The 21,795-nt window shown below is 60.8% G+C and overlaps 2 protein-coding genes across 3 annotated transcripts; both read right to left on the reverse strand.

Annotated features, from left to right (window-relative positions):
- Window positions 1-775: 775 nt before the first annotated feature.
- Window positions 776-6,227, reverse strand: TRAF4 (TNF receptor associated factor 4). The gene is made up of 7 exons (XM_030287801.4): window positions 5,994-6,227; window positions 3,382-3,433; window positions 2,987-3,091; window positions 2,751-2,912; window positions 2,354-2,515; window positions 2,125-2,280; window positions 776-1,785 (listed from the first exon to the last, which is right to left on the reverse strand). Exons 1-7 carry the CDS (start codon window positions 6,134-6,136, stop codon window positions 1,153-1,155), a joined length of 1,413 nt encoding a protein of 470 aa, XP_030143661.3. The 5' UTR covers window positions 6,137-6,227; the 3' UTR covers window positions 776-1,152.
- A 3,818-nt stretch (window positions 6,228-10,045) lies between these two features.
- NEK8 (NIMA related kinase 8) lies at window positions 10,046-20,771 on the reverse strand. Of its 2 annotated transcripts, none has more exons than XM_030287800.4 (15): window positions 20,424-20,771; window positions 20,101-20,306; window positions 18,943-19,175; window positions 18,184-18,315; window positions 17,796-18,004; window positions 17,329-17,408; window positions 16,879-17,060; window positions 16,519-16,669; window positions 15,350-15,426; window positions 14,053-14,170; window positions 13,624-13,774; window positions 13,349-13,512; window positions 12,984-13,142; window positions 12,719-12,877; window positions 10,046-11,146 (listed from the first exon to the last, which is right to left on the reverse strand). In XM_030287800.4, the coding sequence occupies exons 2-15, from the start codon at window positions 20,234-20,236 to the stop codon at window positions 11,118-11,120; spliced, it is 1,980 nt and encodes a 659-aa protein (XP_030143660.4). In that variant the 5' UTR covers window positions 20,237-20,306; window positions 20,424-20,771; the 3' UTR covers window positions 10,046-11,117. The 2 variants fall into 2 exon arrangements, with proteins under 2 accessions (XP_030143660.4, XP_002195043.5); XM_002195007.6 differs by having other exon boundaries at window positions 20,580-20,707.
- Between the last annotated feature and the right edge of the window lie 1,024 nt (window positions 20,772-21,795).

Here is a 21,795-nt window from a genome sequence, read left to right on the forward strand (position 1 = left end):
TGGACTGGCACTGGACACCACTATAGGCTGGCACTGGGCACCAGTACAGGCTGTGGGCAGTGGGCTCATACTGGGCACCAGTTTGGGCAGGAATTTGGCACCAGCACAGGCTGATACTGGGTACCAGCAAGGACAGGGGCATTGCCCATCTCCCCAGGGCCCCGGGCTGCCACACCGGGCTGGGACCTTCTCAGGACATTCCTGGGGGGTACGGGGGAACGAGGTACGGGGACACCCCCGGGCAGTGCTCCCCCCCTCCCCAGCCCAGCCAGGGCCGCAGGGTGCAGCTAATTAGGGGCTAATTGCATTAAACCGGAGCCGCTCTAATGCAATTGTGGGATTATCCTGCAGAGACAGCGACCCCCCCTCTGCTGCCGGAGTGACGGGAGGGTGGGTCCGGCTCACGGACACGGGGCCTGATCCAGCCCGACCCCCCCAGTCTGCCCCAGTGCCCCCCAGCATCGCCCACCCCCTGCTCGGGATGCCGGGGGCGTTAATTACCCAGCGCTAACGAGGGGCTGATGGCACAGAGGGGGGGGGTCTGCCGGGAAACAGCCCCCCGGGGCTGGGGCTCCCCCAGCCCGGCACATCCCCGCCGCTGCCGGTGATTACCGAATTAACCGGCTCCATCTGTGGGGCAGGGATTACCCCCTCCGTGCCCCCCAGTCCGGCTCTCCCTGTGCCCAGCACCCAGGAGCATCCCCCGGTCCTGCCGTGCCCATCCCGGCAGGCAGAGGAAGGAGGTTCAGGCAAAGGAAGGAGCTTCAGGCGGCCGTAATAAATACAAGAAAAGTTTATTGAAAAGAAAAAAATGTGGGGAGGGGGCAGCAGCCCCAGCCCGGGGTAATAAATAACAACCTGGGGAGCACCAGTTTACAAAATATGGCTCTGGCCAGTGGGGTCCTGCAGGGTGCCCCAGCGAGGCTGGTGGGGGCTGCTGGGCACCTTGGGGAGGGGCTTAGGGGGCCCAGCCCCCTGGCACCCCCGGGCACCTGAGAAGGGGCTGCCCCAGGGGGACTGTGGTGCGAGCAGCCCCATCCCTGCCTGTCACAGCGTCCCCACGCCGGGGGCACCGGCTGCGGGCAGGGGCTCAGCACCACCTGGGGCACCCCTGGGAGGGCACCCCGCTCACATCCTGTCCCCCTCCGGGGCTCAGGCCAGGATCTTCTGGGGGATCTCCACCGAGGCTTTGATGAAGATGGCGTTGTCCCGCACGTAGTTGCGTTTCCTGATGTCCTCGTGGGAGATGAACTTGGGGTAGCCGAAGCCCAGGGTGCTCTCGTCCAGGGAGCTGCGCGAGGCTCCCGGCTTCTGGAAGTTTTTCCAGTTGGGGTCGGGGTGGAAGGTCTCGGTGATGTGCTGGGGCTTGGAGAGCGAGGGGTCGCTCTGGTCCAGCAAGGAGAAGGTGACGCGGTAGGAGAAGGGCCACTCCAGCAGGTTGTCGTACTCGCCCGGCAGCACGCGGATGTAGACCGAGAGGTGGCTGCTCTCCCCGCTGCCGTTGCCGTTGAGGAAAGCCGACACCTGGAGCTTGTAGCCGTACTTGTGGGTGTAGAACGGGGGGCTGAAGAACTCGTAGTTGCTGCGGGTTTTGGCCTCCTGCAGCTTGCGGGCGTAGTCGGCGATTTTCCAGATGAGGGTCCCGTCGCTGCTCACCGACAGCTCCTCCACGTCCCGACGCAGCTCCAGGATCTCCTGGCGCTGCCGGCTCACCAGGGCACACACCATGCCCAGGTGGGTCTTGGTGCTCTCCTCCAGGTGCCGGCCCATGGCTAGCTTGGGGCACTGTGGGGACAGCAGGAGCGTCAGCAGGAGGGTGGCAGGGACGGCATGGGGACAGGAGAGAAGGTACCGTGGGGATAACATGGAGATGTCATTGGAGCATCCCTTCTCACAGGGGTGTCATGGGGACATGGGTGGGCACAGGGACACCTGGTTGGGGTGGCAGGTGGACACTTGGCTGGCAAACACAGGGGTGAGATCACGGAGCCACATGGATGGGACTGAGCATGAGGGATGGGATGGATGTCAGGGCAGAAGTGGTGTGGAGGTGTGTGACACGGTAAGGACAACACCCCGCGCCCAAGGATGCCAGGGCAGGCTGGTCTCAGGGACAACACTCACCCGGTGCTTGCAGCCAGCTTCCTTGAAGGGACACAGCAGCATGGCAGTGTTGCAGCTCTCCTTGAGGTGGGTGGGCACATCCTCCCGGGCAATGCTGGGTGTCCCACACTGGTTGGGGCACGGCACGGGGTACCGGGGACACTGGTACTGGTGGTTCTGGGGAGGCAGAGAGGCTGTCAGCTGGGGCTGGGAGCTGGCAGGATGAGGGTCCCCATGTGCTCCAACTCACCTGGATGGTGTCAAAGACGAACTCCTTGGAGCAGTAGGTGCAGGGCTGGGTGCGCTTGGGGCACTCGGCCAGGGCGTGCTGGGACAGCAGGCGCCGCATCATGCGGGCCCCACACTTGTTCTCACAGTACACACTCTCCTGGGGACACGTGCCCTGGTGGCCCTGGGGACCACGACAGTGTCACCAGCCAGCCCTGACAGCAACGAGGACACACAATGTCCCCACAGCCAGAGGGCACAATGACCAGGAGCCCACATGTCCACATCCCCGCAGTGTCCCCATACCCAGGCTGAGTCCCCATGGTGCCCCTACACCCCCACAACACCCCCAGCACAGCCATGCCCACCACAGCACCCCGGCCAGCGGTGTCCCCCACAGTGTCCCCCCCCCTGCCCACCTCGAAGGCCTCCCCGGTGAAGTCGCTGGCGCAGAACTCGCACTTGACCCTGCGCTTGGGGCAGCCGTGCTGGACGTGCTCGGGGAGGTCCCGGCGGCTCAGTTTGGCGCTGCACCGGTTGGGGCAGGGGATCACATTGAAGCCACAGGTGCCGAGATGGGCCTGGGGGACACAAGGACGGTGACAAGAAGGCCTCAGGGTACAGCTCTGCCCCCCACCACGCTCTCAGCCCCTACCTGGAGGTGCTTGATGAGCCCGCTCCAGCGGCAGCCCTCCTCGCTGTGGATGCAGCGGATGGCCAAGCTCAGCACCTGCGCCTCCAGCTCGGGGTCGGGGTAGATCTGGAGGGGCAGCAGCGGGGTGTCAGCGTCCTGCAGCGGGCTGTGGGGGCACACAGCCCCTGGCACAGCCTGGCTGGGAGCCCTGGGCACGCTGCCCAGGGCCGGATGCCCCCCGGGCACACCAACAAGCGCCCTTTGTCGGGAGCGGGTTTCCGCTGCCCGGCCCCGCGGCACAAAGGGCTTTTGCTTCCGCCCGGGCGCTTGTGCCAGGCTGGTGTGGCTGTGCCAGGCGCTGTGCAGAGCTGGGGACAGCCCCTTGGAGCAGGGTACCATCCGTGTGCCAGGCTCACCTTGGCGTAGTCCAGGGGCAGCTGGTCCTCTGGACACTTGAAGACGCCTTCGCTGCAAGACACAGAAGGCTCGGGGTCACTCGGGGCTGGTGGCACAGCCACCATGTCCCAGTGGGTCCCTGCCATCCCAGGCCAGGACATTGGTGCTGTCCCTGCACTGCTGAGCGCTCACCCTGTACCAAATCCAGCCGCCACCCTGGGGGAGCCACGGCTCTAATCCTGCTCCATCTGTCTGAGCTGGGAAATGCCCCCGCCAGACGCCCCCCCAGGCAGTCCCCACCCCCAGGCGGGTCCCCAGGGGCCCGGGGCAGTGCCGTGAGCGTGGCACCATCTGGAGCCCCGGCAGCCCCTTGCCCATCCCGTCCCTGGGATTAAGGAGGGTGCGACGGGGCCAGGGCTGCAGCCCCAGGTGCCCAGGGGAGGTGGGGGATGGGGGAGGGCAACAGCTGGGCGCCAGATGTGCAGCCCTGACCCTGGGAGTCCTGCTCCACAGGAAATGGCCCCAGCAGCCCCCCTGGAGGGGTCCCCATCCTGCTGGGCCCCCCCAGAGCTGTCCCTGAGGTGGGACGGGCCCTGCTCAGCCCGGCCATGCAGAGGAGCAGCATGAAGTGAAGACAGGACCCAGCCAAGAGGCAGCCTGGCCTGTGACAAGGCTGGTCAGGAGTCACCATCACCTCTGGTCCACACATCACTGTGCCAGGGGTTGGAGAGGGTGTCCATGCATGATCTTTGACAGACACTGGGGTGGGAGACCACAGGGACATGCAGAAGGGACACAAAGGGACCCTGTGGCTCTGCTGTCTTTGAGGTGACACTGAACAAGGCTGTCCTGTCTGGACAGCTCTTGTGCCCATCTAATCACTGCAAGCCCTTGGCAGGCACTGGTGTGGCCTTGACCAGAGCTGCCAAGTGGATGTGAGACGCCGGGACAGAGCCAGCAGTGCCGCCGGGCACGCGCCAGCCTGGCCATGGCACGGCTGTGTCCCCTGCTGCCACCAACCCTGCGCTGGGAGTGCAAGTGAACCCCAGGAACCACAGCTCTGTGGGGTGTGCCCCACGTGAGGAAGGGCTGCAGCCAGCTCTGCCATGTGCCACTCTGCTTATCACGGGTGGTTTTGTGGGAGTCATCAGGGATCCACCGAGATAAGGTGCTCCAAGGCACCCTGCCCTGCCAGGGGAGCCCGTGCCATCGCCCCGTGGCTGGCATTGCCCCGTGGCTGGCATTGCCCCGTGGCTGGCATCACTCTGCCGCCTTTCCAGAGCTGCCAGCTGTGCCTGCACCCCGAGCACGGTGTTGGGGTGCTGGAGCTGCCGGGGAAGTGGGACGATGACCCGAAGCCAGCGCCTAATCCCCGACAAAGCCTCCCCATTCCTCACGCTTGGCCGGGCAGGGAATGTGCTGAGGCAGCACCCGGGGGGACCGTCCTTGCCTCTGACCTTCACGGCGTGTTGGGGCACAGCGAGGTGATGGGACAGGGAACCCCGACACCCCCCGACACCCCCCGGCACACCCCGGCACACCCCGGTACCCCATCCCAGCACCGCGGTGGGGCTGCATGGAAGGAACCCCAAAGTGATCCGGGGTAACACGGTGTGTTCGGGGGGACCCCCGCGGTCATTCCCCCCGGCAGAGCCGAGGGACCGGCAGGAAGAGCGCGGGGGGGCCCCGGTGCGCTCTGACACGTGCCCCGGGGAACGCCCGGTTGGTTTCACAGAAACCGGCCCCGGTGACGGGGGTGCCCGTGAGCTGTCCCCGGGCGAAGGTCGCTCCGCCTGGGAAAGGTGGGGAAAGGCCCGGGGTGGCGCTTGTCACGCCCGTGGAGAGCACGGGCACCCCCGGGAGCCGGGACCGCACCGGCCCGCACGTAACCCCGCTGCCGGTACCGGGCGTTCCGAACCGCAGGGATGGGAAAAAGCCCCGGCTCCTCGCTCTCCTCCAGCGCACACGGCCGGGTCGCGCTCACCCGTGGGTCCGGGGACACCGGGGTGGCCGTACACCCCTCCCCAAAAACACCCCCGGCCACTTCCTCCGGCGGGGCCGGGGCAGGAAGGGGTTAAGTTCGATTCTCGAAACTCGCCGCTCCGGGCTTCACCGGCCCTCCTCTTCCTCCTCCTCAGCGAAAGGGGCCACGGGCCGCTGCACCCGCGGGGCGGCTGTCACGGGCTGGGCGCGCCCTGCACCCCCTCCCTGCCCTGGGGCACCCCGGGCACCCCGCACCTTTCCCTGGCCCCGGGCACCCCGGGCACCCCGCACCTTTCCCTGGCCCCGGGCATCCCCGCCCGCCCCGCGCCTTTCCCGGGGCACACCGCAGCCGTTCCCCGGCCCGGAGCACCCCCGGGCACCCCACATCTTTCCCCGGCACCCCCGCACCCCCAGGCGGCACCCCGCGCCCCTTTCCGGGATATCCCGCATTCCCTCCCGGGCCTGGGGCACCCCCGGACACCGCACCCCGGGGCCGGCGGCGGATCGGCGGATGGGGGTGGCGATGGCGGGGTGCGGGACCCCGGCTCGGGCGGTGCGGGGGTGCACGACCAGGGAACCCCACGGGGGGAAAAGGGGTGCGCGGAGTAACATCAGCTCGGGTCTCCCGTGGCGTGATGCGGGGTCTCACCTGAGGAACTCCTGCAGGCAGGTATCGCAGAAGCGGTGGCCGCAGGTGGAGACGCGGACGGGCTCCCGCATGGGCTTCCCGCAGAGCGGGCACAGCACCCGGCGCCGCGGCCGCTCCAGCAGCTTGTAGTCGTAGCCCGGCATCCCGCCACCGCCGCCCGCCGCCGCCGCCCCGTTGCCCGCTCGGCTCCCCGCTCCGCGCCCGGCTCCGCCCGGGGGCCGGACGGGGCGGTGGGACCGGCCTGAGCCCGCCCCGCCACGGGGACGGCATCGCCACCGCCCCCCGCCCGCCCCCCGCCTCCCCGCAGGGCGGGCGGATGATGGAGCGGTGTCGGTGTCCCGGGGCTTGGGGGGCATCACACCGGGGACAGCCCTCCGGGGGGGTTTGGGGTGCAGCACATGGGGACAGCCACGCTGGGGACGTGGGGAGAGCCCCACCGGGAACAGCCCTCCGGGGGGGTTTGGTACCCACCAGACTGGGAACGGCCACCGCAGGAGTTTGAGGAGCATCAACATCACATCACACAGGGCCCCCTCACCCCCTGCAGCCTCCCCCGGCCCAGGGTGGGCTCTGGGGGCACGCACTGCGGTGCCTTCCCTGACCCTACATGCCCTCCTTGACTCGGAGGTGTCCCAGGGGTGTCACACTCCTGCAGGCAGCCCCAGGCCACGCTTGTGCCCCTGAGTGAGGAATACAGCTCCCAGTCCTGCTCCTACCACAGGGAGCAGCTCCTGTCCCAGCCACCCCCCACAGCAGGACGTGGAGGGGCTGCCCTGAGCCCCCCATGCCACAGACACGAGGGGGACACACGCTCCTGTGGCTTTGTCTCGCTGGGAACTCCCACCCCAGGCTGCAGCCAACAGCCTCCCTCCAGCCACGGTTTGTAACTGAGCAAGAGCCTGGAGGAGGGAGAATAAAAGCAAATCTGTCTGGCTCCAGCCCCCTCGTCACTCTTTGAGAAATCAGAGCAGCATATGGGAGTATTTGCCCCTTTCTTTCCCCAGAGATGGAGCCGAGCAGATGACAGGCTGTGAGCATGTGTTAGTCCCACCAACGCTCACTCCAGCCAGCAGCTCCCCAGGAAGGGCGGCAGTTGCTCCAGACCCAAATGTTAGCAGTTTTCAATTAGCAAATGGCAGAGGAGAGGGATTCCTGGGGGACACGCTGAGCAAGTCGAGCTCTATCACTTGTCACTCAAGGAGCTCACGTTACCCTTCTCCTCGAGAGGCTCTGCTTAAAATAAAACCCTGCAGCAGCCCGGGGGGAGGCAGCCTGCTCGCTGCCAGAGCTGCCAGGGAGGGGATGGGTGCCTCATTTCTGGGGTTACCCTGAGGGATGGCAGGTTGTTCCGAGCTGCACTGGGGCTCCCAAAAATCAGGGAACCTTGTACTGGGGTACACTGAGCACGAGCTGCCATCAGCAGGGGCTTTACCAGGAGATGGGAGTCGCTGCTCAGATGATGGAGAGCACTGAGCTAAACTTTAACCAGCTCCCAGTGATACTGGAAACCCGACAGGTAAAAACAAGTGACAGTGGGCAACTGTCCAGGGAGCAGTGGGGAGCAACAGCCACCTTGAGCTGGGGCTGAGGTGCTGCCCGGCCAGGTTTGCTCAGGGCTGTGACACCCCCAGGGCAGGATCTACCAGCAGCCCCACGGTCCAGCTGGTTCTGCCACTCTGTGCCAGCACAGCCCCGAGCCAGGCTGTCTCCAGCAAGAGATAGGCACAAGCCAGACACTGCCCCTGACACGCTGTGACCCAGTCTCGGCTAAAAACTGTCCCTGGACACGACTCTGGGACAAGGTTCAGGCCAAAAGGACCTTGGTATCCTGGGGGCTGACGGGACTCCAAAGACAGGGCACATCAGTCCTGTAAACACAGGCAGCCTGTGCCTCCGATGACAACCATGAAACAGCCGACTTTTATCATTATTTACTGCTTCTCTTTGATGTTTTAAAATTATTCTTCTCTAACCTCACTGAAGAGCATCTCTGCTAATTAGCCAGGAGCTGACAAAGCCATCAGAAGGTGCTGGCTGTGCCGGCAGGGTGGCTGGGAGGTGTCAGACCCTGCAAACAAAGATCCCTCCTTTTCCCCTCTCCCCCAAGCAAAGCCCTCCCCGCCCTCAACATCACAGCCAGGCATTTGTCTCACACAAAGGCGACGCTCAGGGCAATTCTCTTTGTGGAGGTGATATGTTCCCTGTCTCCCGTGATGGGTCACTTCTTGAAACCATCTGAGTTCGGAGAGGCCTCGTGTCCTCTTCCCCAGCCTTTCCCTGCTACTCCATCCCTCCGCCTTCTATTTAACTTCAATTGGAGGGACGGAAAACCGACGCTCCGGCTTCTAAACAAGTTAAGGTGGAGCCTTTGGCCCCGGGGAAAGGAGTGGGGAGAGTCCTCTCCCGGCTGCTGGGGAGGGCCTCGTGCCCAGGGAGGGCAGGGGAAGGGATGCAGGCAGACGGACAGACGGACAGCAGCCGCACCTCCTGCCTAAGCCTCGTGGGAATGAGGATACAACCTCGACAGAGGTGCCGGAATCAAAATAAATCAGCTGCGGGATCAGCAGGCAGTTTCCTGCTACAGTAATGGCCCCAAGTCAGCAGGATTTTATTTGGAACAGGGACAGCCTTTCCCTGGGTGACAATGGCCACAGGGGACCCGCACCAGGATGCACCAGAGGGGACCAGGCAGCCCCATCCCACATCCCCTCCCCTCCGGGGCTGCCTTTCCTTAGCAGGAGCAGCCGCGGGGACCCTGATCCACCACCAGCTCCGCACAACGCAGGAACAACAAAGGGATAAAGGGAGAAGCCCCGAGACCTGCAGATTTCACCGGGAGTTCTGCAGGGGAACAAAGCAGCAGACGTGAGGAATGCGAGTGGCCCATTTGCCCGGGCTGCTCTCTGCCTCCGGCAGCACGGACATGCCTCAGCCTGTCGTTCCAGGAGCTTTTGTTGCTCGGGGCTGGGGGCCTCTTTGTTTCCTTTACCCTTTCGCTAGGCTTGGTCACAGCCCGGTATTAAATTATTCAAATGATCTCGCTGGGCTTCACAGCTGAACTCCTGTGTGGAGAGAGCCCAGGCTGTGAAATCCCGAGGGCTCCAGCCCTCCCCGGAGCCCCTGCCCCAGCACAAAGGGCACTGGTCCACACTGGTTTCCCCAGTCTGCAGCAAAGGATCCCAATATTCGAGCTGGTGACACCTCCAGCGTCAGCACTGCAGTGCAAAGGTGCCATTAAGCCATAAAATCATCCACCTAACACCAGCACACTGATAGGAAGCAGGTGGGGGGGCCGCACCCCTGGATTTGGCAGCCCAGCTAGAGCAGGAAGAGCTTGGCTCCTGAAGCAGCGGCATTCTGGTGCCACTACTGACAAAACAAAGGGTGTTCCACCTCTGTCCTGCCTGCTGCCGTCCTCAGCCCTGGTAAGGCTGAAGGAGGAGCACCAGCCCCTTCCTATAGGATGTGTCTGAATGTGGTGTGGGGCGAGGAGAGCCCCGAGAGCTCTGCACAACACAGGGAAAAGAAATCTAATGCTGGAAGGAGCTGGAGCTGCTACCAGCTGCACACAAGGAGGTGAGGCAGTGGCCCAGAGGGGCTTTGAGGCAATTGAACCACCAGCCTGGTGCCCAGGTTGGTCTGGGAGGGGAACACACCGACACCGCGCTGAGCTGAGCCGCCTCCGTAACCTGCAGCACGGGAAAGTGCCAAAGGACTGGCAGAGCCTTTGAATTCCTGTCGGCTTCCTGGGATAGCAGGGTGTAACCGCCTGAAAAGGCAGCTCCACAAGAAACAAAAAAGGCAGGGAAAAACCCATGCACCCACCCTGCCAAGGAGCCAAACAGGGAGGCTGTGTCTGCAGCCAGGGCTGCACACGCCTCTCCCGGCCGGACGGGACCTGCTCCTTCCCCAGCCGGAGCCTGGGAGGCGAGGGAAGAGCTGCAGAAATTCATTACCTTCCACAGAACAGAGGGATCAGTTGGTTTTAACCAGAGCCCGTCGAGGTTTCCCTCATTGAAAACAGGAAAGAATCACAAAAATAATTAGAGAGATTTCAACTCAACCAGCTTATGAAAGCACTGGCTTTATACACAACAGATTGGCAACAGCACAAAGATGGATGTGAAAGGCAAGAGCATTTGCAATGTCAGACAGATCAGAGACAGAAGCTCATCAAAAAATGGCCCAGGGCAAATGTAAGTTAAAAAAGGGAAAAGAAGAGGAAAAAAATAAAGGAAAGGAAACAACCCTTCTGGAGACAAAAAATGCGACTCCTGTCCATAACACATGGGTGTGCTTCTCCTGCCTGCAAAGACCCCTGCTGAAAACTCATCAGCTCCCTGGGCAAATCTGGGTTAAAAAACTTCAAGTACTGAAGATCACTGGCTGTGTTTTGCTGCCTTCCCTAGCTCAGCTGGGAGCCAGTGAACCGGTCAGCAGCAGGACTGAGGGGCCTGAGGACAAATGTCAGCTGGAGGATCCTCCAGCGAGCTCATGGGGCCGGGGGAGGCTGTAATTGGAAAGCTCCAGGCTGCATTTGGGGAGAGCTGTGCAGCACAGGGAGGCTGCTCCTGCAGAGCTCGGCCAGCCGTGCAGGCAGGACCCTCCAAAGTGTGCTCAATAAATGGGTGAAACGTTTTGTGGGGGGGATGGGAAAGGACAGACTTCTCTAATTAGCAAAGAGGTTTGCATTTAGTCACCCAGCACAGCGCCTGGGGCCCTGACTCCAGACGCTGCTGTGCAAAGGCTGACAGCTCTCTCAGACACGGAGCTGTCAGCCTGGGCTTTGTAACCAGAAACAGCTTCCACAGAGGAAAACAACCTCTGTGCTCCTCACTCTTCCACACAGGCACTTCCAGCAGGGAGGGGAAGAGCCACGGTGTGACCCCCTGAAGGCAGCACCAGAGCTCTGGGCATGTCCAGGGCGGTGACTCTCAGGCACTGGAGGTTCACAGTGACGATTCAATAAGTGAGACCAGCTCTGGTTCCTTGGGAACCATCGTTAGGAGCTCTCTGCTTCCAGACTGCTGCCTTGAGAGTGCAGCTGAGGAGCTCTGGAGCCTGGAGTGTGTCTGAGCCAGGCCACCGTGGGCAGCAGGAAGAGCAGGATGTGGCTGCTCTCGCTCACTGGGAAGGCGACTCCTCCACAACAGCTGAAACAAAAAGAGTAAAGATCGAGATTTAGCTGGAAGCCCCACCTTGATGAAGCTACAAGAAGTGTTCTGCCCCACACAGGCATGATATCCAACAGATGGACACCAAAAGTCCTGTCCCCTTCCCTACAGGAAGCCACTGCAAGACCTCAGTAGCGGCACAAGCGAGGCCATGCCCAGCAGACAGAGCCCAAGCAGGACAAAATGCAGTCTCCTGAGGTTTGTTCTCTCCTCTCCAGCCTGACTTCTCCCAGTTATTCTGTTTGCAGTGGGATTGAGAGAAGGGAGCAGCAGCAGCTCATGATAACCTGGGCAGCAGCCCAAGCCAGTCAAAAGTGGAGTTGGCCCCATGGGAGGAGCAGAACAGCCACCCCAAAGGTAGAGTGCAGCTTGCCTGTGCCAGCACCCTCCCAGGCCAGATCACAGCAGCAATGACATCACATGTGTCACCAGATCTCGTGTTCTCGCTGGAGAAATTTCCAGGCAGATTGAGCTGTGTGAAAATCCAAATCTCAGCTCTTTACAGAGCTCTTAGTGCTGTTTTGTACGCTGGTTGCTGTGGGATGCTGGGGCAGGCAAGGCTGCTGCCCTCACACCGCTGAGTTTGCACTCCTAGCACTGGGACAGGACAAGGTTTTGGGGCAGAGGGACAGCAGTGGGGCTACACACTCAGTCCCTGCTCTTCCAGTGCTGCAGGTGGGAGCCCACAAACCAGCTGCCACAGAGTGCAGGGCAACTCAAGCAGCGGAAGGGGAGAGCAGCCTGCAGTCTTCCTGCAGAAACAAACCCCTTTTACTCCCGTGACAAATGCCCTACTTGTTCCCGAGCCTGGGGACTCGGCCATTCCCTGTCCCCTTCACGTGGCAGAGGACATCACATGAGAGCTGGGCACTGGCAGGGCAGGAACAGAGCCAGGGCCGATTCCGCTCTGCTGGGGCCTCCTCCCCTCCGGGCTGTAATTAGCCTCCTTGAAGTGGGCTGGGGCTGGAATCCCTCAGCCCAGGCCGAGGCCATCATCAGCCCAGCACAGGAGGAAGAAAGGCCCCCGCAGCAGTCTGGGCCAGGCTCCTGTTGTACATCCAGGCAACGGAAGGGCAGGTCACGCCACGGGCACGTTTTAAGCGAGCCACGATGCTGCCTTTGGCCCAAGCAGAGAGGAACCACAAAACCATTGCTATCTTTTCCAAACCACAATGGAAAGGCAGCAGCCAAAATGACGCCTCAAATCTCAGCTTCTATTTCAGCAGCATCAATTAGAGAGCTGCTCTTTTTGGCTACTCGGTGGACCGCTGGCACGCTAGCTTGGCCAGCCTACCTGTCTGGGAATGCACCAGACAGCCTCTGCCATCCCTTTGCTCCCCTTGCCCAGTGGGAGAGGCAGTGTCACAGAGCTGAAGAGCAGCAGGGGAATTATTTTGGGCTTGAAGTTATTTCTATTCATCTACAGCTCAAGAAGGACTAGAATAACAGTGAGCTGACATGCCAGGGTTATTCAGCACAGCTCTGGTCACATGGCATTGTGTCTGGTTGGGTCCTCCTGGCAGGAATAACAGGGACAAAGCCTTTACTCACGCTTTACTGCCAGCAGTGTGTTCCCGTGGCAGCAGGCAACAGAGGTCACCAGGTATGGATGTGTCTCCTCCAGCTGCACTGGCTTTGGCACTCCTGTTTCCTCATCCCTCCTGCCCAGGCGTCCCCTGGCTCCTTTGCCCCACGTGCACACCTCACCATCTGCAGAGGGACAGAAACACCTCACTGCACACCTGCCTTGGCTACAGCAGAGGCAGAGGCCAGCCAGGGCCTGCTGCAGCCCAGGACATGGGGGCTTCAGCCTCACCTGCTCCAATGGCCACAGTGAAGGCATCTCCACAAGCCACCACAGTGACCTTCATCGTCTCGAGCCCCACAACCAGGTGGGGCACGCGGCTGTTGCGGCAGGAGTTGGTGCCCAACTGCCCGTGCTGGTTGCTCCCAAAGGTGTAACAGTGGCCAGAGGCTGACAGCAGAGAGGAGAGACACAACTGGGTGTCACTTGGGACACACTGAAGCCCCTTGCTGTCTCCAGGGTGAGCATTCTGCTCCACAGAGCTTCCAGATTGGGAGCAGGGTGTCTCTTGAGAGACTGCCCATGGGAAACAGGCAGAAGGAAGACAGGGAAAATGCAGGTGTTCCCCCTCTCAGAATTTGGGCACACACCCTCACCTGTGACAGCAGCTGAATGTGCTGTACCGATGTCAGCACACACAATGGGCTCTTGGTTCAAGGGGGCTGACTGGGCACACACAAACACAGTGGCCTCCTCCACCTGGTCTTCTGGGGAAGGCTCCTCTGCTGAGCTGATCCGGTCTAGGCCCAGCTTGTTACACCTGCACAGGGAAAATCTCTAGGATCACACAGGGATGTCTTCTGGACACCCCTTGGTCACAACACAGGCCCAGGAGGGTAAAATGTGGAGCACAGACCCCCACCCCTCTTACCTGTTGCTCCCACAAGCAAGAATCTGGTTCTTCACTGTGAGGACCATGGAGGAATCGATGCCACAGATGACTCTCTGAGCCTCATGCTCTGGGGGGACTGTGACCTGCTGGGGGCAGTTGTGGCACTCCAGGGTGCCCAGCCCAAGCCGACCTGGTATGAGGAACAGAGCAAGAACAGCTGATGGCAACACACACCCTGAGCACAGCCCCACCGAGAGCAGCACTGACACAGCTGCTGCAAGAGCCCAGCCCAGGATCCCAGAAAGCAGCAAAACCCAAAGCACAGGGGCCCTGGTATGCAGCAAAACAGCTGCAGCTCCTCCACACCCACCCACCCTGGCACATCTGGAGGAGACTGTGGGCAAGCAGGGCCAGCAAAGGGAGTGAGAACAGGCACAAGCCCTGTTCTGCAAAACAGACTTCTCTTACCATTATCCCCCCTGCCCCAGGCAAACACTTCCCGTTCGTTGGAGACCGCCAGGACGTGAGACGCACCACAGGCCACCTGCACCATCTCGTAGCCCAGCAGGGCCTCCACAATCTTGGGCTGGCAGGGGAAGAGCAGCAGCCGTCAGCCGAGACCTCCCAGCCTGCCCGGCTGCTCCCATCCCTCCCACCCAGCCCCCCCAGACTCAACAGAGTGCTGGCAGCATCCCAGTTTTCATCCAACACAAACAACAGAGAAATTTCTTCTTCTTCTTTTTTTTTTTTGTTCCAAACAGCCTTCAAAGGGATAAGAGACTACGTGCACACAGCACAGAAGATAATGCAAACATCTCTGGGGCGGAAGAAAGCAGCCAGCATGAGAGTTATGAGAGTTTGGAGAGGGAAGAGGTTCAGCAAGGGCTGGGATTTGCCCCCCTGCCCATGTGGGGAGTGCCAGGGGCTGTGAATGCCTGCTCCGAGCAGGCAGGGGCTTGGTGCAGGATGTGTTGGCTCAAAGGCTCTTGTGCAGAGGAGCTGCGAGTTAACAGCTCAGATTCATTAGAGTGTGGAGGGACCAGGATCTCCACATTTCACCCAGCCCCTGCTGTGACCTGCTGTTAGATCTGACACCTCGCCTCATACTCATTATCATCCTCAAGTGAAAAGCACCGTTTGTTGGGATCTGGCTGCTGCTTCCAACTGGTCTCCCCTCCCCAGCCATAAGCAGGGAGCAGCTCAGCTCTGGGAGGAGCAGGAACAAACGGGCCAGCTGACCACAGTGACAAATGGCACCGGTCCCCAGGCTCGGCTGGAAGCCATGGGCTGCTGCCACATCCGAGGGCAGGCGAGGCAGAAGCTGGAAGGGAGCAATGAGCCCTCAGCCCCAGTGTTCCGAGCCAATCGGAAACACACAGCTCTTCTTTAAATACTGGCTCTTTTGAAAAATAACTTTTCTCAGTGAACCCTGGCAGCTGCAGGCCAAGAGTGAAGCAGGCAGGTGTGTGATTGGAGGCAGGCTCCAAGCTGGGAGCCTGCCAACAGCAACCACAAGGCAGCTCTTGACTTCCCCCACGCTCAAAGGGATCATTGTGTAGGGGGGGAGAGAAAGAGAGAGGCAGGTTGGGTCTTTTAAAACCCACAGTGACAGGGAGAGGAGGGGGAGGGGGTCAGATGCCAGAGCATGCCTGGGATGCACATCCCTGGAGCTGGGATGAGCCCCCTCACGTGATGCAGAAGCCACAATCCATCCTTTACCCTGGGGGAAAGCAGGGTAAGCACGCCCAGCACCCTCTCCACCAACCTGGCTCACATCCGTGAAGTTTCCGTGCCCCAAACAGCCATTGCTGCCGCTGCCGAAGGTCATGATTATCCCCCTGTCTGGAGGAGCAGAAAGGAGCCTTGTCAGTGGCACATGTGAGGTCCTGCAAGGCACACGTGAGGCCCTGCGAGGTGGCACAGCCAAGGGGTGGCTATGACTCCCAGGACATGGGACCCACTCTGACTCAGAAGGAGCTGCAGGGGCCACAAAGCCTTCAGTGAGCTTCCAGGGAGCTGCAGGAGCTTCCAGGGAGCTGCAGGAGCTTCCAGGGAGCTGCAGCCTCACCGTGCTGCAACGGCTCAACAAACAAACAGCAGTGATAAGAGCACTGAGATAACATTGCTGCAGCTGTGTATGCAGGAGCTGAGAACCCCACGCTCTGTCAAGGTGTTAAAGTCACAGAGGCACTCCCTGAGCAGCTGCCCAGCAGAGGGGTGGCAGGAAACGCCACGGGAGGCAGGATAAACACATGCCCGTGGAGTTTGCCCACTCTGTATCTGTTGTTTGCTGCTCTGACCCCCAGCAGAACAGCAAACAGAGCTCCCACAGGACCACTGGGAGGGCTTTGCTCCACAAACGTGGCCTTGGACTGGTGTGTGTGCTCCACTTCACCCAGAACACTTCCTGGGCTGCTCTGAGCGGGCTTCAAACCCTGCTTTCCTGCAATTTGAGGACAAGCAGCCTGCAGCAGCTCACGCTGACTCCTCACTGTGACACCAGTCATTGCTGGTCACTGCATGTGCCCATGTCACGCTCACAGAGTATGTGACAGAGATTCTCCTCACACTCCAGTCCCCACTGTCAGTTCTGGTATTAAGTGACACCAATGCAACCAGGACAACAAGCACTGGAGATTTCACAGAATCATAGAATAACTTAGGTTGGAAAAGACCTTTAAGATCACTTAAGTCCAACTGCTTGTGGCCCTCTCCACACCAGAGTGTTTGGGACCAAGTTGACCAGTGTGGGAGGACCATGTCTGCCATTTCTGAGTCCTACATGATGCTACATGAGAGGCCACAGAGGCCTCTGTGTCACCCCAGCCCAGAGCATCTCTCTGGCTCCTCTCTGAGCAGGCTCCCCAGGCAGTCCCACTGGGTTTTAGGGGGTTCTGGGCTCCAGGCAGGGGGATGCAGGAGGCAGCAGCTCACCTGTGAGGCAGGCTGTGAAAAGATCACCACAGGACACGTGTTTGATGGTCACTCCAGACTGGCCCTCCAGAAAGCGGGACACAAACTGAGGCTGGAGCTGCTCAGTGGCTCCCGGGAGAGAAGGACCCCCAGCAGCACCCACGGGAGGAGCCTGATGGAGAGAAGCCATGGCAGAGCCGGGTTGGAGAACACTGATGAACCCCTTCCCACAGGCTTATCAGCATTACCCACACCCTGGCTGGGACTGCACTCCTGGAGGAGGCAGTGCCAGGGTCTGTGAGTGAGCAGAAATGCCTTCCTCACAGAAATCACCCATCCAAGGCTGCACAGCCATCCTGCCCCAGCTTCCCTGTCACTCACTTCCCACAGGATGAGCCTCCCAGATTTGGTGACCCCAGCCTTCTGTGTCCTGCCAGCAGAGACCTGCACCACCTCAGTGTTCAGCATGGGCAGGCGGAGAGGGGTGGTGATCCCACTGCCCCACGTGTAGATGGAGGACAGTGGAGGTGGGATTCCTGTCCTGGCTGACTCACGTCGGACACCTGTGGGGCACAGAGAAATCATTAATGTGGATCCCTGACTCTCCTCCCACAGGAAAAGCAACAGCACCAGCCAGTCTGGGTGCCAGCAGAGCTGCCAGAGCCAGACCAGTGCTGGTCCAAGGGGTGCAGGGCTCCTCCAGAGCTCAGGGAAGGTGACATCTCTTGAGTTCCTCTCTCCAGAACCCTGAGTGTCTCTCTGACTTGTGTCATCCAAACAAAAGGCTCCTTCCAAATGGAGCTGAGCTGAACACACCATGCCAGAACTCACCCCTCTGCCTGGCACTGCTTGCCCGTCCCCCTGTCCGGCTGTGGGTCACTGTGGGCACCGGAGCCAAGGGTTTTTCAGGCCTGCCAAACCAAAATCCAGCCATCAATGTCCTGCAGAGCCCTGGATCACAGAACGTCTGGGCAGAGCTACAGCAGAAGCCACGGGTGAATCATTCACAGCTCTGCTTTGTCGGTGCTTTAAACAACCTGAGAGGGGGAGTTGGCACCAGCTCACTTCCCCCTGTGCTCACAACTCTCTGTTTGCTGTCACTGCGATGACAAGCCCACACCTGCCATGGCACCTGCCTGGCTCTGAGCCCTTGGGCCAAGCTCAGCCAGCAGCAGCTGCACGTCAGGCAGCACAGGAGAGCTGCATTGGGAAAAGGCAGAAGAGAGGCAGCGAGCTGGTCAGTGCTGCGGGCTGTGGCAGCCCCTCCCAAGGGACACTGAGGTGGCAGTGTCACTTGCCTCCTCATTTTGACGCTGCCCACGTCTGTGTAGAGGTTCAGGAGGGGCCGGATGCAGATGGCCTGGGCCATGATCTCATTCAGCTGGGGCCGCTTGGAAGGATCCAGGTTGAGCATGCTGAGGATGAGCTGGCGCAGGTCGGGGCTGTATCGATCCGATATCGGGGCAAACGTCCCGCTCATGATCTTCAGCACTAAGGCAGGAAGGTTCTGGAGAGAAAACAAGAGACAAACAGTGGCTGGGCAGTCAGGGGCGAGGCCAAGGAGGAAGGAGCTCCCAGCACTGCCCTCTGCCTTCACACTTCCCTGAGAAGCAATCCCAGCATACATTTTCACCTCAGAGAGAGGCCACGGCTCCCTGTGCTACGTGTAAACCGCATCGCTCTTACCGCAGCCTCGAAAGCCCTCTTGAGGCTGGCGAGCTCGTAGAGCACACAGCCCAGGGCCCAGATGTCACTCTTCTGGTTGTAAGGCTTCCCTTCACAGAGCTCTGGGGAGATGTAGCACGGAGTTCCCACCACCTACAAGAGACAAAAATTTACCACAGTGCAGTGAAACGGGGGCAGAATGGTGGAAAGAGGGAGGCTTGGTGCAGAGCTGCCTGAACACACCAACCAAAGCTCCACAGAGCTGGGCTTTTGTTCTCTGGGCATCAACAGCTGCCTGACAATCTCAGTGAAAAACAAGAGGATTTGCCTTTCCAGTGACACATACAGTGATTGCCTCTAATTTTGCTTCTATCCACTTGAGAGAATCAGAGCCCAGAGCGTAACACAAACATCTGGTCAGATTAGCACAGGTGGGGAAAGACACTAAATGTCAAGCAGAGAAAGGAGATTAAGGCAGGATGGGAGTGCACAGGCAGGAATTTATTTGCTAAGGATGTGTCAGACGAGTCTGCAAACACCACCCTCAGCAGGAGCCACCCTGCCTGCCCTCACCAGTGGGTCCAGACACCTCATCCTCTCCCAGCTTTGGGCAGGTCTTTTCTTACTCTTCTGCAGCCTACAGAGCCACAGCAAACTCGGGCATGAAGATATCAGCCAAGGAACAAAAGAGGCACTGCCTGAAGCCACTTCCCAGAGATTATTGTGAGCCAAATCCAGAGTTTCCAGCCTGCTGCCACGGGGTAAGAAGCTGCCACTCACCGTGTAGGCTTTGCTCTTGCTGCTCAAGATTTTGGAGATGCCAAAATCGCCGATCTTGACGATCATGCGATGCTTGTCCAGGAGGATGTTCTGGGTCTTCAGGTCACGGTGCAGGATCTGCTTGGTGTGCACGTGGTGCAGGGCCAGGAGGATCTGCACGAAGAAGTGCAGGATGGTGTCCTCATCCAGCAAGGAATTACAGCGCTTGTGGATGAACTCTGCCAGAGTGCCCCCTGCAAGGAACAACAAGGGGCTGTGGGCACAGGTCAGCACAAACCTGGCCTAAAACCAGAGGGGGATTTTGCCATTTTGGCATCCTAACAAGCCAAGCATGTGGGAAAAACACATCCTGGTGGGATACACAGCACATCCTCCAATGCTCCTGAACGAGTTGGTGGGAGGAAGAAACAGCCAGAGAGAAGTTATCGTTGAGGTATTATCAAAAGCAGCAGGAAAAGAAACACTAAAATTACAGCTCAGAGGACATAAACCTTCATGGCAGAACAAGATCAGCCTGTTCTGCAGAGGAGAATTCTTGCAGTCCAAGAGGCCACGTGGCACAGAGAGGCCCCTGTTGGGAAGGGGAGGTCCAGATTCAGGGCTCACATATAGCTTTTAGCAAGCCCTCATGCAAATGTTGATTTAATCTGAAACTCCACAGGAAATCTCGTTAGAAATGTGGGGCCAACAGAGTTGACACAGGGAAATGTGCCCTGTGCCCTGCCCTGAGGCAAGGGCAGATGGTAACATGCTGATCAGGCACAGAGGGGTTTGAAATATCCTTGTTTTGGATATGGTTAGCAGGTGTAAATCATGGAGTGGCTGAGGCTGGAAGGGACCTTGTGAGGTCACTGCTTAAGGAGAGCCACTGAGGTTGTCCAGGACCAGAATCTTTTGAGTATATTCAAAGATGGTGACTCCACAACCTGCATCAACGCTTGGTCACTTGGCTCATGGTCAATTTGGTGTCCACCAAGCACCACCAGATACTCTTCTACAGAAATGTCTCCTCAACAGAGATGTGCTTGGACTCTTGGGGGTGCAAAGCTCAGGATTGTTACAAGGAGCACAACGTGAGACCACAGCAGCTTGACCCAAAAAGAGCCAAGCGCTTGGCACGCTCTGGAGCTGCAGGCACTGGGGGACAGCAGGGCCCACCTGGGGCGTATTCCATGGCGATCATGAGCGCCTTGTCCTCCAGGAAGTTCTCGTAGTACTCGATGACGTTGGGGTGGCTGAGCAGCTTGAGGACCTGGCACTCGTTCTGCGCTGCCAGCCGCTCATCCTTGCTCATCTGCTCCACCGGGATCTGCTTCAGGATCACCAGCTTCTGGTCGGCCTTGCGCAGGCACAGGTGCACGATGCTGCGGGGACAGGGACGGCGCCTCAGCGCGGGGAGGGGGGACACACCACAGCGCCTGGCCATCACCCGGGGGTGACACAGGTCGCCCGCACTCCCCGCGCCCCGGGGTGTCACGCACTTTGTGCCGCGTCCCCCCGGGTGCCACACCCCGGCCGACCCCGCACTGCCGCGGCCACAAGCGCCTCGCTGCCACGGCGACGCGGCTTAAAGGCTTCCCGTCCGGAGGCAGGAAGGCTGGAGGCCTCCCCATCGCCCATCTCCGGTGCCCCCTCACCCGAAGGCCCCTCTCCCCACCACCCGGATCCGCTCGTATTTCTCCATCCCTGGGCCCGGCTCCTCCCGTCTCCATGGAGACACTTCCGCGCTGCTACGGCGTCCGCGGGCGGACAAACCGCGCCGCGTACGGACGGCCCTGGGGTTCTGTGCTTCGGGCGGGGGGCGCGGGGGGTAACGCCACCCCCCGCTTGGGTGACACCCCAGTGCCACTGGGTGCCAGACGCTCTTTGGTCTGAGAGAGAGACACCAGAGAGAGCGGTCTGGGGTGCGCTGGGCTGCCTGCCCCGACTGGGGGATGCCGGCAGGACACGCCGCATCCCCAGAGAGCGGCGGTTCTCCAGCAGCCTCCAGCCCCGGACCTGGAGGGGCTCCCACTGCGAGGGTCTGCGCTGCTGCAGGGCCAGCACAAGGGGCACGAGTCCCCTCCAAGACCCCCAGACCTGATTTAGACACCCCAAGACCACGAGCATCCACGAGGCCGGCTGTGATGGCGGCTATAGCGTGGAAGAGGGTCCTGCCCTGCACCCAGGAGTGGCGGCCTCTGTCCTGGAGTGGGGACAGTGACAGCAGTGGCAGTGGTGGCACTGCCACGTGGCCCTGCTGCCATCTAGCGACAGCCAGCACGGCTCACCGGGGAGGGGGGTCAGCCCCCCTCGCACAAACCGGTGCCCTGCAGCGCGGGGCAGCGATGGGGCAGGACCCCCACGCAGGAAGCAGCACCCCGCCGCGTTTCGGCCTCACCCCACTGCAACCTGGTATTGGGGAGCACATTTGAGTGCCCCAGGCCCCTCCCCATATCTTGTGGTGAGCGTTTGTGGCTGCTCCCACTACTCTTCCAAACACGATGTTTCCCCGGCATCCTCCCCCAACACCAGCGACAGCCACACGGTGCCGGGGACACACACACGGTGCAGAACAGATGTGCGAGGCCCACGCCAGCTGTGCACCAGTGTGGCAGATGTGCCAGGCACACGCTGCACCCACCCCCCCGCGCTGCCCACGGGCGCAGCCGGGCGGTATCTGGCGCCCACACGCGCGGTGTGGGGCACGCAGGTGCGGTCCCACCCAGCAGGAGCACACCCCGCACCGTGGGCGCACAGGGGCAGCAGCTCCGCACCCCGCAAAACTGCGGGCACAGGGGCGGCAGTTTCGCACCCCGCACACGTGTGCGCACAGGGGCGGCAGCTCCGCACCCCGCGCCCGTGCGCGCACCC

Source organism: Taeniopygia guttata, chromosome 19 (assembly GCF_048771995.1).
Source record: "Taeniopygia guttata chromosome 19, bTaeGut7.mat, whole genome shotgun sequence".
NCBI lineage: Eukaryota > Metazoa > Chordata > Aves > Passeriformes > Estrildidae > Taeniopygia > Taeniopygia guttata.